The sequence below is a fragment of the Nothoprocta perdicaria genome, unplaced genomic scaffold (genome assembly GCF_003342845.1).
Source record: "Nothoprocta perdicaria isolate Ctin4 unplaced genomic scaffold, notPer1 scaffold_80, whole genome shotgun sequence".
Lineage (NCBI taxonomy): Eukaryota > Metazoa > Chordata > Aves > Tinamiformes > Tinamidae > Nothoprocta > Nothoprocta perdicaria.
In genome coordinates, this window is record NW_020456088.1 from 956,564 (window position 1) to 974,158 (window position 17,595).

Sequence of the window (17,595 nt, forward strand, 5' to 3'; positions counted from 1 at the left end):
GGTTCTCCTCAGGCCGGGGCCTGCGGCGCCGCCTGCGCCGGGCGCCATCGCTGAGGGGCAGCCAGGCCGCGGCTCGCGGGACCTACCGGCGCGCTGCCCAATTCTCCTTTTCCCCTCCTAATAACACCCGAAACGTGGCTGCTGCAGCGGCAGGCTCCAAGGAGAGCCCTTGGCCACCGCGGGATTTGGCTTCCTCTGTGTTTTACGGTGACTTCGTGTTGTTACGTTCCCAATGGGAGCTGCCATGGCAGGTCCCCATCCTGCCCGCATGGATACGACCTGCGTTGCCCCACGGCCACCAGATCCCAGCATTCTGCTCCTCCAAAGGCCAATTTCAACATGTCAGTTCTCACACCATCCCAAATCACCTCATAGAAAATAACACTAGCGTTCGATTTTTTCTTTTTAAGTTAGATATTTCTTCAGGATTTCCTGCTTCCCACTGGAGCATTAACACATAACCGGCATTTCTAGCCTCTTTCCTGCGGCGGTGAGGCCGGTTTTCCTGGGCCGGATGCACCCACGTTTCCTTAGCGGCTACACACGCTGCGTCCCTCCTCCTCCTGCCGCCAAGCGCCATCCCCGCCTCGGCCTACGTGTGCGCCCACACGCGCTCATTAACTCCTGCGTCTTCGCTGAGACGGCGGCCTGTGTTTAATCTGCACTAATTGCATCCGTGCTCCGCCTATGCTCTCGGGGCTGGCCCTTTCCCTTGCTCCTAGCACCGAGGATAAGGCGGCGAGAGGCTCCGGATACTCTCACAGTGCAGGGAAGAGCGATGTGAAGCAGCGGTCCCTTGAGCTGGGGTTTAATGCATCAAAACGCAAGGGGAAATAAAACCCCGTGGCCAAGGGCGCCACTCAGAACCCCTCTGATCCCGAGCTACTCGGGGTCTCAGTGCTTCAGCGCTAGGAGATGGGCATGTTCCTAAAAAGAGCAATAAGGCCGGACCTGCTGTCTTCCAGCAAAGGGAATCAAACCAAACACAGAAAAATTTCAAGGGAGATGTGTGTCGAGCTGTGGCCTTTATGGTTTCTCTTGTTCTTCGCTTTCTTAATTTTTTTATAAATAAATAAAATGAAAGAATAAGTGCTTCCAAAGGAGCGGTGAATGCGCTCCGCTTGTCGACCAAAGCGCTGCCAAGCAAATCTTTTGTTAAATCGCCTGCCCTCAATGAAAACCCCAGACTCAGCAGGCCCCGGAATTCTGCGAGCTAAGCAGGGCTGCCTAAAGCGGCCGCTGCCGCGTTGCCGGAAAGTCCTGGTGCTCCCAGCCCGCTCCTATATAGCCGGGTGCCCGTCCTCCCTGCGGGTCTGGGTTGGCTTCGCGCTGCCTTTTGGAGAGCAGCCAGCAGCAAATGTCTCAAAGTACGGGAAAAGTAAGTAAAAACCCAAGAGTTGGGCTTCCCGCGCGGGGCCGGACAGGCAGCATTTCCTCTGGGCTGGGTGCAGGAGTGATGATCCTGGTGGCAGAGGGAGGCACGGGGAGGGTTTGTGGAGAAGCAAATACCAGAGGGAAACCCCTAGTTTGGGATTTTGAAGCACATGAAACCTTAGCAGTGAAGGCCTCGCCCTTGCGTGCTACAGATCGTGTTCTACGAGGGCAAGTGCTTCAGCGGGCGCGCGCTGGAGGTGAGCGGGGCCTGCGAGAGCTTCCAGGAGCGGGGCTTCCCGCCGCGCGTCAACTCCGTCCGCGTGCGCAGCGGCGCCTGGGTCTGCTTCGACCACGGTGGCTTCCGCGGGCGCCAGTACGTGCTGGAGCGTGGCGACTACCCCGACTTCCGCCGCTGGAACGCCCACGGCGACCACCTGGGCTCCTGCCGGCCCGTCGGGATGGTGAGTGCGGCTCTGGGCACGTTTGGAGTCCAATGGAGGGCAACCAAGATGGTTAAGGAACTAGAACATCTCTTGTGTGAGGGGAGGCTGAGTGAGCCGGGCCTGTTTAGCCTTTAGAAGAGAAGATTGAGATCTGATTAATACGTATACGTACCTGAAGGGGGAAGGTAGGGAGGAAGGAGCCAAGCTCTTCTCAGTGGTGGCCAGTGACAGAACAAGGGGAATAGGTGTAAGTTGCGACACAGGCAGTTCCATCTCCATGTGAGGAGGAACTTCTTCCCTGTGAGGGTGCCAGAGCCCTGGCACAGGCTGCCCAGGGAGGCTGTGGAGTCTCCTTCTCTGGAGTCTCCAAACCCACCTGGATGCCGCCCTGTGCCCCATGCTCTGGGTGTCCCTGCTGGAGCAGGGGGGTTGGGCTAGATGATCTCTAGGGGTCCCTTCCAACCCCAACCATTCTGGGATTCTGTAAACGGAGTCATTTAGCACCAAAGGGAATTCTGTCCCGAATTGGAGACCCTCCCCTTCAAAGCCTGGTGAAGCTGTTGACAAATGCCACTCGGAGGAAGGTTTAACTGGGGAGATGGAAAAGCAATGAAGAAAAACCCACCTGCTTTAGTTCTTCCCACATCACCCCTGATCCCTGGGGCAATGAGTGATTTCTTTTTAAAACGAGCAGTCAATGTGAAGAGCTTCCCCCCTCTCGCACGGCCCCGGCTCCGGGGATGCTGCTTTTTCTCATCTCTCTGTTTTTCCCTTAAATCACAACAGCTCATGTAAGTAACCACAGAGACGAGCGGAACTGCAGGCAGTGTCAATTGGTTTAGGGAAATACTTTAATATTTTTTGCATATTTTGGATGGTTTTTTTCCCTGCTGTGCTGTGTTTCCTTGACTTGCCCTCGTGCAAGGAGCCAGCACTCCCTGGGTGGCCTTTTGGTTTTGGCAGAGGCGTTGGAGGTGCCACTTGTGAAGGACACTGTGTCTGGCCGGGGAGACCTTTACGGATAAGAGAAGCGGGGTGTGTGGCCGAGCACGATGTCCCGTGAGCAGCCACTTTGCATGTGAAAGCAGCTGCAGGAAGGTGCCAGTGTTTGCAGCTAGGAGCATTTTCTGGATGTTGTTTTGTCCGGTGCTGCAGCTTCCCAGGATGTGGCAAGACTTTGTGGGCGCTCAGTGTGCGTGTGGGCACTGCTGCTGTCCTTCCTGCTGCCAAACACCCTTGCATTATGTTTTTTGATTGTCTTACAAAATAGTTCTGTAAATCATTTGTTGCTTTTCTTTTGTGGTTTCCTCAAATCCCTCTGTCCCCAGCACGGAGAGCATTACAGAATCGAAATATTTGAGGGGAACCATTTCAGCGGGCGCAGCCTGGAGCTTACCGAGGACTGCTCCTTCCTGCAAGGACAAGACTGGGACAAGAACTACGTCAACGCCATCAAGGTGTACGGCGACGGGGCGTAAGTAGCGGCCTCACAGTTGCCTGCTCCGCGGCTCCAGTTTCTGCTCCGGCCTCCCTTCCCACGCGCCTCCTTGGAGGAGATGCGGAGAAGCGGATGTCATGAAAACCCTACCCGTGTCAATGGGACTTGCAGCAAGCCTAAAATTGCTAATTAAGGATAGGGGGTTGAAAGACCTCACTGGGTGCCTCAGATAGTGAGCGTCAAAGGAGAGCTGCTTCAAAGGAGTGTGATTTTTAGAGGGTGACAGCTCAGCACGAGCTGCAAGAGCTCTGAGACACCCCGTCAAGGTGGGTGAAACGAGACGCCTAAAAGAACTTGTCTCTCTTCTTTTGCTTTCTTTCTTTTTCTTTTTTCTTTTTTTTTTTTTTTTAATGTTTCTGTGCACATTTTCAAACACCTCCTTAAAATCTCTCCAGAGACTCCCATGGCCTGGGCTTGGGGAAACATCCTAGCTCTTAGGGAAGGCAGCTTGGAGCTGCACAGACCAACAGCACCTCCAAGGCTCATTGTGGCACTAGAAACATCCTCCCCTTTCCTGACAGACAGAATTAGGCAGCAACGTTTCCCCTCAAAATCAAATTACGTCTCAGAGAGACACCAGCAACTTCCAAGTCGCAGCAGCAGGTTCAGTAGAGCAAGTGGCTGTTTGTGTTCCCAATTCCTGAATTTGGTGAGGGGCCATAACTGCTTCACAGCTGCGGGTCAAAACTGTCACGTATGTGAGTCTCTGGCACAGAAGATCCCAAGCCAGGGATCTCTACTCCACAGGCAGAGTCAAAGGAGAAGTAGCTCCAAAGTCCAGGCTTTCCATGGAGCTTCCAGGAGCTGTTTGAGGCTGTAATGTCCTCACAGCGAGTATCGTGCAGGATCCCAGCTCAACCAAAAACATCTGTATTTCCAAAAACAATAGGCTTCAGGATCAGGCAGCACTAATTCCCAAAGGAAGGAAGCAGCTCGTGGGTGTCCACCAGGGACCCTATTAGTGCCATGAAATGGCACAGGAGGCGTTTGAGTATTACGGCCAGGACCAGCAATACAAAGACCAGAGAGACTCTGCACTTCGACAAGAGTTTCAGAGCAATTATTTCCCACACATGTCCCTGCAGGAGAGAACCTGAGAAACTGGGATCATATCCAGGAACCTTCAAGCACTTAACCTGTTCGGATTGATTTTTCTCCCTCTGCCCAGTACAGAAGAGCCACAAAGTTTGCTGTCCCTCGCACCTGAGTCTCGCCTGTTCACTTGCCTGTGTTGTCATTAAAGGACTTTTCAAAGGCATGAAGTAGCTTCAGGGAAGCAGGAAAAGTCCTGAAAGGATGGTAGTGTCATTACATTTAGACCCTGAAAAGACTGACATTGAAAGTGGGTAGGATCTAAGTGTCACCGATGTGTTTTGGTGCAGCTTGGTGCTGCTGGTGGAGATGATGCTGTGGAGGGATGAGGAGAGGGATGGGAAGAGCCAGTGCAGTGAAGGCATGAGGGCTTTGAGAGAGCCCACAAGGTGGAAGGGGTGGCAGATTAACCCCAAGCCTGTTCTTGTTTCCCCTCTGAACGGAGGAATCGACATTTCTGTGCAAGATGTACCTGGTGAGAGCTCAGCGCGGCGAGAGGAGCATCCGCCATGGGCTGTTTGCAGCATCTCTCTGGCGGGGAGCCAGCATTGAAACGGGGTCAGTTTTGTTTGGTGTGCACTGAAAGCAGATGTGAAGCAGGCAGACCTGCTCTGCTCCCATCCTGCCCGCTCCTAGCCGTGAGATAGTTGGCTAACTCATGTAACACTGTGCACTTCTCTGCAGATCCACTGTCTCCAGCCACTCTCTGGAGCTCGGAGTATCTCCTTGTTCCCATTTTTAAAAGACACAAAGTGTCTGATAAACCCAAGCAGGCCCTAATCAGATGGCTCCTTCTCCAGCTCCCTGTCCTTTAGGCCAAGCTGCTTCCATAGAAATCAAGGGCTTCTGTTATCCCCCTCTGCGATTTTTCCCAGTCACTCCACTCATTCCCCCTACACCACATATGCTGGCTACAGAAATATTCCCTTCCTCCCCAAAATCCGTGTCCCATGGCATGTGCTGCTGCCCGCGCTGCCAGCTGGGCCTGTGGGAAGTGCTGCCAGCTCCGCTGGAAACACATTCCCGGAGGGAACCATCCATCAGCGGCACTGCTTGCTGGGGCTGCGGGCGTCCCACACCTCCCCACTTGGCATTCGGGGCTCACACGGTGCTGGAAACGGGAACTGTTTCCTCCCAGTTTCCAAGATGTTGCTCAAAGCCCTCGCAGTTGGTAGGGAAAGGAGCTTTGCTGTCCCAATTCCCATCCCCACCAGCAGTGTCTGCTCCCGTATCACAAATAATCATGTGGCCTTACGGGACAACCCGTGCTGCTCCTCCTCTTGGAAGGCTCCATCACTCACAAAAGCCAGCTTAGAAATAATAACTCCAGAAAGCCAATTATTCTCTTTACAGTCTGGGAGAAAATGCCCAATAAAAGGCTTTTCTGAACTGTAGCACCGTGACTTGAAGGAAGCAAATCCCACACTTACTCTGCTGAAGTATCCGCGTGTACAAGTGCCTGGTGGAGGCACTGCCAGGCTCAGAAATTCCAGAGTGGGAAGTCGGACGTTGCTTCTCTGTCACCGTTGGCGCCTGCTGGGCCTGGCACCCGTGAGAGAGCCCTTTGGTGGCAAATGGCTGCATCTGAACAGCACGGAGAGAGGGTTGACTGAAACTGAACCCACACGACTGCCCTGTCACAACCTGCTTTGAGCTTCCTCCATCAATCCGACCCATCGGCTGGATTTGAGGAAGAGAGAGGGTGCTTTTCTGCTAGGAATGGTTTAGCCCTGTGCACACCACTGGTTTCTTCATGACAGATTCTCCTCCGCACTTCTTGCTGTCTCTTCCCCTAGTGACAAAAACATCTTTTATGGAGCAGCTACAGAATGGAGGGAGGGTTTTACTTCCGTAGGAGTCTCAATGGGAGCAGCTGGTTTGGGCTTATAGGGCCTGGACCAGTTTAATGCGGGATTTATTCCAGCGTCTTCTGGGTTTATATGTTAACGAAACACAGCAGAGAGGTTTCCATGGTTGTTCGCCATATGCCTGGATCAGCTGAACCCTGCTGGGCCTGAGGACTGGATCATCTTTTCTTTGGGCTCCTGAATAACTGGATTTCCTCTGTTGCCGACGGCCTTGCAGGACTTAAATTTCAGGAAATAAAGGAGCAGCTAAATAGGCTGTGCAAGTCTGCCCTCATCACCACGTCCCGCCGACACGTTTTGAGCCTTTCTGCTCCTTGCCTGTTTTCTCTTCTTGCAGCCTTCTTCTAAGCAGAGAGACCAGCCAGTGAGCTCTTACCCCCAGGCCACCAGTCAGCCTCCACTTACCTGTCCTGTGGTCACCAGTTGGGTGCCTTGAGGGGAACGCAGAGGTCCTGGGCAGGACATGGCTCTGATGGGCTGCTCCAGCCCCACTGTTATCCCCGGGCTCCATGAGCTGTTGCATGGAGCCAAGCGGAGCTGGAGGAACCCCCCTGTCCTGTCCAGCCACTGATGTCCCGCAGGCATGAGAGGGGCATCCCAGGACCAGCACTCTGTGAAGCTGCCAGCACCTTATGGAGCTGCTGGACATTCTCAGCAGAGGGCAGTGAGGGGCAGGAGAAGGTCCTGCCTTTTCAGGAGCCCTTGAGGGGCAGGTGCTGATGGGCAGAGAGGCCACTGGTTATGCAAAAGTAGAAGAGGGATGGAGAGGGAAGAAATGCTTGAGTGACTTTTGAAGAAGACTAGGGTGGATTCTAAAGGAGGAGGATAGTTTTATAAGCTGTTCTTAACTAAACTGGAGAGCTTAGCATCCCCTCTGCTAGTGTCAGCAGGTTATGCGAGGAGGTACATGTCTGCAGGGCACCTTATGCCACACTGGGCAGACGTCCTGCTCTGGAAAATGGGTTTCAAAGGGAAGTCTGAGGATAACTCTGTCATTCTGGTCAGAGCATAAGTTGGCTGCAAAAAGTGCCAAAGAATAAACATGTTTGTCTGGCTAAGAATGAAGAAAAGTGTTGTGGAAGAGCAGAGTGTGACACTGTGGGACCCATGCAGGTGGGCACCCAGGCTGCCAGCTGTGTGGGTGCTGCAGGAGGGCACCAGAGCCCAACCCAGAGTCCCCTCAGAGGACAGTCTGAGTATGCCCAGGAATGTGTAGGGCAGCTCAGTTACATCCCCTGACCCTTTGCATTGTCTTTATAATGCCCACAGGCAGCTTCCTTTGCAACTGTTCTCCTAGGACTGCAGCTTTCTGCTCTGGGGCAGACTCAGGTGAGTGTGTTGGACACTGTTTGGCTTGGAGGCCTTTGCCTTGCCCAGTGCTTCTCCTGGGGAATCCCACACACAACCAAGATGTCACAGCTTAACTCCCAGCAAGGGACGTGCTACAGAAACCAAATGATTTTGAAGATTTCACTCATGCTCCCCTGTCTTTGCTGAGAGAATAGCAACGGTCCTTTTAAATTTACCTGTGACCTTGGGAAGAACAAGGTAGAGATGACAATTTCAGGGACGATGAGGTGGAAACTGCGGCTTAGCACTAACAGAGCAAGGATGTCATTTCGATAACAGGCATGGGAGATTTAAATCTAGGGAGGAGGTGAAAGTTGTGCCCACTTGAGGACTGTAGGATGGTGCAACCTGGAGGAATGAAGGGAGGAAAAAGCAGCAGAACTTGTCCCTCTTGGCCACCAGAACTGGAGCTGCCTTGGAGATCTTCAAATGGAGGAAGTCAGGTTAGAGAACGGGTCAAGCCAGTTGAAGAAGTCAGGCTTACCCGAGACAACAGCGGCGTCGAGTGATGCATCTGTTTGACTATGCTCCAAGGGAAAGGGGTAATTAGCTCTGGAGACAGATACTGAGTGAAGAAAGTGGAGCCAAAACCTGGTGTCTGTTGGAAAACATCAGAGAGAGGCCAGTGAGAATTACTAGCAGAGAAGTTATTAAGTATGGCTCTAGAGAAACCCACTAGGGCTGTAGAGAACTCTCACTTCAGGGAGGAGGTAAATCCTGCTCTAGGAAGGAGGTAAAAGGCGTTTCAGTCTGGATGGCATGGTTTTTCCTTGCAGTCCCGAAGGATTCATCCAGGGAGCTCAGAGGACTTGTGTCCTTTGCTGGCACTGCTGGGCACGGCCTTTGCGTGTGTGCTCCGGGGCCGGGTAACCCCGGGGCCGCTCGGCGTGAAGGGGGAGCCCTCGGTCCCCGGGGGCTCCCCAGTAACGCCCGTCTCCGCTGTGCGCAGGTGGGTGCTCTACGAGAAGCCCAGCTACCGCGGCCGCATGTACGTGGTGGAGCGGGGGCACTTCGGCAGCTGCCACGAGTGGCAGGCGCAGAGGCCCAACATCCAGTCCCTGCGCAAAGTCATCAACTACTTCTAGGGCCGCGTTGGCGGCGCCCGCCGTGTCCTGCTGCCCGCCGGGGCTCGGCTCCCTTCCTGCCCCCCCGGCGCTTGCAATAAATTCTTAAACGTCACCTTTGGCCTCCAGGTTATCTTCTTTTCCCCCTCTCTTGCATGACTTCAGGGAGAGCCGCAGCCTCTCTTGTCTTCATCCACACTGTGATTTGGCTTTTCTGTGTCACGCGGTGGCTTCTGTGGCTTAACGCCCTCTTATACAGTTCTGGGATCCACAGGATAAGAGGGGCGTGGGGCTTCTAGAGAGGGTCCAGCAGAGAGCTACTAAAATGATTAAGGGACTGGAACATCTCTTGTGCAAGGAGAGGCTGAGTTGGGCCTGTTTCCTCTGGAGAAGAGAAGGCTGAGAGCGGATCTGATTAATATGTATAAGTACATGAAGGGGGAAGGTAGGGAGGAAGGAGCCAAGCTCTTCTCAGTGGTGGCCAGTGACAGGACAAGGGGCAGTGGGTACAAGTTGAAACACAGGAAGTTCCATCTCCAAGTGAGGAAGAACTTCTTCCCTGTGAGGGTGCCAGAGCCCTGGAACAGGCTGCCCAGGGAGGTTGTGGAGTCTACTTCTCTGGAGGTCTCCAAACCCACCTGGATGCCGCCCTGTGCCCCGTGCTCTGGGTGTCCCTGCTGGAGCAGGGGAGTTGGGCTAGACAATCTCTAGAGGTCCCGCCCAAACTCAACCATTCTGGGATTCTGAAATTCTGAGGAGGACGGAGGGGTGACATGCCAGACTCCAGCACACAGAAGTACAGAGGTGGTGGTGACCAACAGCTCTGGGCACCCCGCAACGTACCTCGCGCTGGGTTCTGCTCCAGCACCTGCCTGCTCTGCCCGTGGCTCTCCTGCCTGCAGGGGCCACCGTGTCCCACACCGGGCGAGCACCAGGCGCCCGAGCCATGAGACTTTTTTCTGCCAGCATCCATGGTGGTCTGCTGGGCAGCCATGGGGACATGGGCTCAGACTCGGCACCGCGCTCTCCTCCTGCAGGCCCTCGGGAGCAGAAAGGGGCTCCCAGCCCAGCTCCCCCCCCAGCTGCTCCGATGCGCCCCATATGCTCCGTTAAATCGCAGCCTTCCCCCCGTTAAGCCACGTTTGGTACCAGCAACGGGTTTCTGGCTGCCTTCTGAAGGATCCCTCATCTGTGCCTGTCTTGCATTGATTCTTTTTGCTCCGTTATTCCAGAGCTCCATTATTCCAGAGCCACTTGAAGGTCCTCGGCAGGTCCTGGCACCTGTGGTGCCAAATCCCAGCTCCTTCCCTGCCAGGCTCCGTGTTCATCCATGGGAAAGCGAGCTGCCAGCGAGGCTGGCAGTCCCCTGGGCACACTTGGGATAAGCACTTAACAGGGATAGAGAGATAGGAACTAGGAAAAAAACCCACATTATGAATTTAACAACAGCTGGGGTGACGTTTGTCTCTCCAGCCCTACAAGTGATGATGTCTCCTCATAAACACCCTATGGTTTGGAGACCTTCCCCTCCACAGGTCATTGCTGCGGTTGGGCCAGGATGGCCCCGTGTCGCAGCAGCTGCCTCCTGCGTTACCTGCAGTGACGTGTGGGCCAGTGGAGCCCTGAAAAAAGAAATCTGGGCATCTTTAATGGATTGCAAGGCATGTCTGTGTCAGAAGGGAAGACAGGGAAATGATTCATTCATGGACTGGGATGCACAAATGCACAACTCATGCATCAACCCCTGTGTATTTCATTTTCTTTTAATTAAATGCAGCTTAGGAAAGATTTTAGGAGCCCTTCCAGGATTAGCACCGCTCTCACTTCCTGAAGACTCTAATCGGCTCCTGTACTCCGTGAGCTCCGGTAGAAGTTAATATTCAGTCATACACATCACTCTCTGTCATGACCTTCTTGCCACGAATCTGTCAAAAACCCACCCAAAAAAAGCCCAAAAGCTGCTCTGCATGCACAGAGGACTGCAGAAGAGGAGAGAACCCCCCTGATGAGTGACCCAGTGTCCCAAGAACAACAGACATCGGGACACAGAGAGCTTCCCCTGCCTCTGCTCGGGGCCGCGCATTGCTCCAGCCAGTTCTGCTACGTGAGGGATACAAACGCGGCCACCCCCATGGGCGCCTGCGGCCCCGCTCCTACTGCCATCCAAAATCCCTACAATCTGACAGCGGGGAATTGAGGTCCATCCGTTTTTCCATTTTTCCCTAGGTTCGGTTGCAACCTGAACAGGGTGAACGTGGGCGCGATGCCGCGTTGGCAGAGGGGGGCTGCGGCTCCGCTTCTCTTCCTCTTCCCTCCCCCTCCTTGCTAAAACTGTGCCTGTTTAAAGGCCAGAACGCACAGCTCCCATATGTGCGCATGCTGCATCCTTCTCTGTGAGGATTATTGACATCCCTGGAGCCGGAGCTAGGAGTTTTCTGCCTCCAAAACTCGAGTGACACCAATGGCAGCTCGAGGGGAAGCGAATCTGAGCTGGGGATGGGCGCTGCGACCGTCCCCACGGCGCGAGCCCGAATGAGCCCCGCGACGTGCCTGGGGCCGGCAAGCCCTGGATTAGCTAAACTGGAAACTATTCCACAAAACGCTTGAGATAAAGCAAAGATTCAGAACGAATAAAGGGAACGAGTTATTCGTTACGAGAGAGAGAACGGAGCGAAATCAACTCCAGCTGGAGAGCCAGGAAAGCCCCAATAATCAGCACTGCGGCGCTTGGCCGGGCTGCGCAGAGCCCTGCTCAGAATAACTCTGAACTACATCTGGCCCCCAAGCAAATTCCTCCTGCCAGAACGCCTGTGTGCACGAGCGTCCTTTCTCCATAGCTGGATAATGAGGGAATTTGATGAAATATTTCTTTCGAAAGAACCCTTGGAAGACGCCGGAGCAACCGCAGTGGTTTGTTCCTTGCGGTGCTGCCCAGCGTACATCCCTCTGGCAAAGATGGGGAGGGATCTGCCTGCTGCTCTGCTCTGGAGTGCTCGGAGTGGTCAAAGCCCAGCCTAAGCCCATCTAATTGCTAACGAATCACATAAGCCTTTCCCAGTGAGCCCCTGAGTTATTTCACTAAGGTCCCTGCCTGCTGCTCCTGCATCCTCGTCCCTCCTGCTCCAGACCTGGACCTGGCAGGAATGATTTCACTCCTCTATGTGGAGTCTTCTTCTCTGAAGATCTTCCAAACCTGCCTGGATGCCACCCTGTGCTCCTGCTAGATTCCCTGCTGGAGCAGGGGGTTGGACTAGATGATCTCTAGAGGTACCTTCCAACCTCAACCATTCTGGGATTCTGTGATCCCCATCAGCCAGGAGGAAAGTCGTGGTGGCTGCTGAAGTCCTGACAAAAAGCAGAGGGGAGACATCCTGGTACTGTGCCAGGATCACGTCCATGTATTTTAAGCTGCTCTCATATATTCTGGTGGCAGTGAAGGAAATCAAACGGACCTGCGTGGAAGAAAACATAAAATGAAAATAAGAAGTTGCTTTTCCACAGAGCAAAGAGTAAATTAAAAGGCCTGGCCGGTTTGTACGTTGTGTTTTCCATGAATGGCTGATCATTTAGGCATGGTTTAGTGTAAGCCAGTTTGTAATCAAGTCAAGCTGTTCTGTTATAGGCCTGTTGACACAGGGAGGAATGTACCAGTGTATTCAAACTGTGTGCGAACCAGGCATAAAGTCATATTGCAATTGTTAATGGAAATTGCTTTTTTAAATGCCACAATCTCTAGCGGATCATGGTAAGCCTGCACTTTGTGTAGCTTCATACCTGCATTTGAACAGCGTAAAATACAGTGAATCCGAACAAGAAAAAGGGCTTTGCCCACTCCTGCCAGGTCTGTGATTGCAGAGGACCCGTCCCTGCTGCTTTCAGCAACTGCTGCAGCTCCTACTCCATGTAACACCCTGCAGCAGTTTTGGGAGCTACTCCATGCTTTGTTTCACTCCGACGGATGTTTCCTCCTGTGGGATATTCTCCGTGGCCACCAGCGTTGATCTAAATGTTGACTCACGTTTCGCAGGAGAGGAGGTTGAGTTTTGGCGTTGCTGCCCATGCTCGTGGCACGGGGCAGGCAGGTGAGTGATCCTGACTCATAGATGGGCAAGACCTGGAGGTTTCATCCGACTTTCACCTGGCATTTTTTTTGCTCTGGTGGAAACCAGTATCTTAAGGAGAGCTCAGCAAAACACATCTGTGGAATGGGACACCTTGCACACTGTAACCAAGCCAGCTGCCTCAAATATATATATATTTTCTGTTCATGAACTGCTGCTATGTGCTTTATACATACCCCAAGATACTAGCACACAACCGAACCAACTCCTTATGGGGCAATAGGCCTCACTGCTCTATGTGAACCCTGTTCTTTGATCACACCAGAGCTTTTCAGGAGGCAGAGCACAGTGTGGTCCCGTGCACACGCAGAGCCGACCTGCTCAGCTACGCGAGAGCAGCAGCTGCTCCAGGAACGTTGGTGGGAACCAGAACTGCTGAGATCTGCAGAGCTCGATGTGCTTGTCATTGGTTTCCTTGGCTGGTAACGGCAGAAGAAAACAATAACACTTGAGTCATCTGAACCTATAATAACAACAATAATAATAACAGGATTCCAAGGGTTTTATTTTGAGTATATCCTGCTATTATTGACTTGCCCTTTGAAATTATTATTTTTTTGAAATGAATACAGCCTCTTTTTCATTCTTCACTCGGGGCTGAGACCAGCTTCATTTAGCATCAACCTTTTGAAAAGGGAGAGAGAGAGAGAGAGAGAGAGAGAGAGAGAAAAGGGAGGCAGAAACCATTTTGACTTCTGAAATTTGTCATTCTTGTTCAGGTCTAACTAGAGAACTAACAATCTGCATTTCAAAGGGTCCAGGCTTCCTTTTCTATAATTTATTAATAAGCAATACATAACATGAACCTCCCGTGACAATAAGAAATTGCACATCCCAGTGGAAATGGAGACTTTCTTGACACTGCCAAAGCTTCACACTGCACCGAATGATCCTTCTTTTTTTCTTCTTTTCAGCTACACGACAACAATACAGGTTTGGAAACAAAAAGAGAAGAGGAAAAAGAAAAAGAAAAAAGAAAATCTGGTCAGAATCCAAACCCTCTGCAACAAACCCCCAGGCCTGGGATTTGTCGAATATTATGCTGCTAAAGAGCTTGTTGGCTGGAAAGAAGTACGAGACAAAGTTTCCCTTGTTCCAGTTTGCGGGGTGTTATTTTCCTCCTCTCTCTGCTGTAATTTGGCATTTGAATCTTCGGCGCGAGCTGCCTTGGAGGTGTTGGAAGGAACGGCAGAGGTGGCCACATTCACCTGGCTCACAGCGACATCTCCCCGGGGCTTCCCTTTCCCCAGCGCTTTGAGAATGAGGACGGGAATAGCAGCAATAGCAGCGTTCAAGGCAGTGACCTTTCCGTCTAAGTACACAACATCCCTGGAAAAAAAAAAAAAAAAAGCAGAGCACTTGGGTAGAAAAGGCCCCAAACTGTCTCAGGGGATCCTGGCCTCAGCCCTTTGCTTTTCTTGACTTCTGCTGGGTGCAGTGATGACGGGAAGCTCCAATTTTGTGAGTGCAAAGGATGATTTCCCAACAGTGAAGGCATTTGGGTCCAGTGAGAGCTGAATAAGGACTAAGGACAGTCCTGGAGCTGTGTGTGTGTGAATGCAGCCTGTCCCCGAGCTGGCTGAGCGGTCTTGTGCAAAACTGGCTTGTCAAGCGGGCCACGCAGTTCAGGTAAGTTCCTGCAATGTGGTGGGATGCACCTATTTCCTGCAGCTGAGTAGCGGGCCCGCAATGTGCACGTGCTCCTGACTAGCTAAAACTCAGCCTTGGCATTTCCATTCCTGCTCAAGAACCCCAGGACTGCACATTTCGGCAGCACCACTGAGCAGCAGCTATTGCTTTTATAATTTCAGCAGTTGAGGTGTGGAATTCGGGCTTGAAAAGAGGGGAGAGAAGTCTCAAAACAGTCAAGCAAGGTAAATGGCATCTCCTTTGCCCCTATATTTTTCCCTCGTGTCAAGGCTGTGCCACTGAAATCAAATCCCGCTGGGATTTCGTGTCATGCCTTTGCGGTGGAGCAGCCAGTTACAACACGCACAGTACAATGTAATATAGAATTACATAGCATATAATAGAATTATAATACTATTATACTTGAATAATACATGAATATAGAATATATAGAACTATATAGAATATATATATATAAGGAATATATAAGCATACAGAATTATAGGCTGGAAATGAATCCAAGCCATCGCTTTGATGAGTGTCTCCTTTCTTTTGCCAACATGGAAATCAGCAGAATGAGCACCTTTCTCATTAGCAAATAGTAATGGAAACCGCAGCCAAATTTACAGGGGAGAGAGGAAATCTATATTCCCCGAGGCCAATATCCTTAGCTAATATAATTGGCTCAGGTCCATCAAAATCAGTAATATGTAAAACCGTTCTGAACGGCTCTGAACGTTTTGCCAGAGGGGCCCGGCAGGGAGGGAAGGGTTAAGAGCACAACAGCAAGTCTCCTTTGTATTTATCTCGAGGACCATAAGTAATGCATATTTTGAGCAAATGCATCCAAAATGAACAGATCTGTGAGGGAGATGGATCACTTACAGAGCAGAACAGGAAGAGCCTGCAGCTGTCCTCCAAGAGCGGGTTTTTCTGCAAGGTCCTAGTGCCGTTCTCAGCACATCGCGAGGCTCGAACACTTAATCAGCCCAATTATCATCACACACACGCTGTCAGGGAGTTTGATTTGCGCATCTACTTTCCTTGCGAAATTAATGACCTTTCCCCAAGCCCCACGGTGTTTGAGCCGCTGTCATAACTCTCCTGCCTTTTGGACAGCTCTCCTGCGTGTTTGGGGTTTGGCACTTCTGCAGAGAGGTGTAACAAGACGAGTGGCTCGCAGGAGAGCAGAAGACAGAGCAGGCAGCTCCGTCTGAGTTAGCTACGGGCTCTCCCTCCTGGGACCAGCGCCTGGCCACGCTATGAACAGGCGCAGCAGCTCCTATGGCTTTTGGGAGAACTTCACCCACTCAGCATCAGGGAGGGAGTGTGGTTCCCCCAAGCAAGCAGATGTTTTGTCAAAGCTGCAGCGAGGTTTGCTGGGCCTCTGCATTCCTGGGTCCGTTGTTCTGGCACCTTTGGCTGCCTGCATTGCTACAGCTTCCCTTCTTGGGATGTTCATGTCCAAATGCTCTCACTGCCCAGCCTGGGTGGCCCCTGGAGGACCTAGCATGACACAAGTTTGGCCAAGAGCTATGAGGACACCTCAGAAGCACCATCCCTTCCATCAAGCCCCAGAGATATCTTTGGGCACAGATCAGTCAATCTGGTGATCAGTTTGTGCTCCAACACCCGGAGAAGACAGCACTGAGCCTCCTAAGGAGCCCAGGGTCCCTTAGGAGCTCCCTTTACAGCCTGGCTTCTTGGCTTCTCCTCTGAATCACAAAATGTCCCCTTCCCTGCGGCCAGCTCCTGTTTCTCCTCCATTTCTCTCCCTTTCCCTTAAACAGTTGGCAGGAAGCCCTTTCTTTCATAACTTCCAGCCTTATTTTTTTTTTTTTTTTTTTTTTTTTTTTTTGCTAGGTGACCCTGAGAGTTATCTCCCTCAATGAACAAGCTAGTTAAAAGACCACTACTGGCACAAATAATATTTTTATTTTGAACCCCTTCATTAGTCTCTCCACCAGCAAACACCACGAAACCTCGACCGTCCACACATGTGGAGCAGATCCAGCTCAGCAGGCACCCTCGTTTCCTCCCTGCTTCCCACTCTGGTGAATAATTCTGGAAAGAAACTACCCTCTCGGGGCCAGGAAAGAGTCAGCAGAAGACTTAGCAGCTCCAGTGATTCACACGTAATATTCCATGAAGTGGCACAGCAATTGCCTTTATTCCCCAGAGCTACTCACACCAATTCCTTTTTTCTTTTTGGTTAAGCTTCGCCCAAAATGCATTTTAAATGTCACAGCGTACGTCCTCGACGAATCTCACTTGAGAGTGCTGTTGCTAAGACAGACCATATTGTGGCATCAATTTTTAATCAGGCTGTTCCCTCAAGCCCCACGGGGGGTTCTGCAGGAGGTATAAACCAAGAAGCGACACTGTCAGCGTGTGTTATCACTCATCCTATACCTCTCCATGAAAGAGAAGAAAGGGAAAAGGCGGGAGAGACTTGAGCACAAGATGGTTGTAACGGGGCCATTTTCCCTCACAGTCTGCCTGTAAGGCTGCAAGCAAGGCCAGGCCGCCATTGCTTTCTCTCCGGGCGCTCAGGCTCTGTCTGTGGCGGCCCTGGGCACTTCACCCTGTGCCTGGCACGAGGGCCATGTGTAGGCAGGAATTGGGATACAGGAATCAGCAGGAGGCTCCTTGTCCGCCACCCCTGTCACACTGCTCTCGGTCCGGCCATCTCACAACACCCAGGCCCTGCCTCGCCCTTTGCCCTGGCCGCGGTTCCCTATCGGTGCGTTGTTTGTGTGGGCAGCTGGAAAACCTCAGGAATGAGCGGAAACAGGCGGCTGCGGAGTGGCTGCGCTGCACTCCCTCCTCACAGCGGAGCGTGAGGCCGGAGAGGGCCTTCCTAAAGCGGGAACATGGAGAACACGAGCGCGAACCGTGTGGGGGAGGCAGGAAGGGGAAGAGGGATGAGGGAAGATCTGTTCCCGAGGCAGTCCGGGGGGGGATGCCGGGAAGTGAAAGCAGACTGTCATCCCACAGGCTTATCTGCTGTCAGCGCACGGCATCGAGCTTCCTTGTGCTGCCACTGAGATGCTTTTTTTGGGTCTCCACCATCTTCCTCACTCAGAGCGCAGTGATTCCCCTCAGATTTTGCTCTGCAGTGGCTCTGTGCTCCCGGGGAGGATGTTGCAGCTTATT

General features: G+C 52.3%; 1 protein-coding gene across 1 annotated transcript; it reads left to right on the top strand.

The window, feature by feature from the left end:
* Positions 1 to 1,354: 1,354 nt before the first annotated feature.
* On the top strand, positions 1,355 to 8,710 carry CRYGN (crystallin gamma N). Its single transcript, XM_026051934.1, has 4 exons — positions 1,355 to 1,378; positions 1,587 to 1,835; positions 3,146 to 3,291; positions 8,575 to 8,710. The coding sequence occupies exons 1-4, from the start codon at positions 1,358 to 1,360 to the stop codon at positions 8,708 to 8,710; spliced, it is 552 nt and encodes a 183-aa protein (XP_025907719.1). The 5' UTR covers positions 1,355 to 1,357.
* The last annotated feature ends 8,885 nt before the right edge of the window (positions 8,711 to 17,595 follow it).

What these genes read in the sequence shown, in the direction of transcription:
- CRYGN (XM_026051934.1), top strand. Translation starts at nt 1,358, where the DNA reads ATGTCTCAAAGTACGGGAAAA. An exon ending in CCTGCCGGCCCGTCGGGATG is followed by an intron (nt 1,836 to 3,145) that starts GTGAGTGCGGCT and finishes CTCTGTCCCCAG; the next exon opens with CACGGAGAGCATTACAGAAT. An exon ending in AAGGTGTACGGCGACGGGGC is followed by an intron (nt 3,292 to 8,574) that starts GTAAGTAGCGGC and finishes CGCTGTGCGCAG; the next exon opens with GTGGGTGCTCTACGAGAAGC.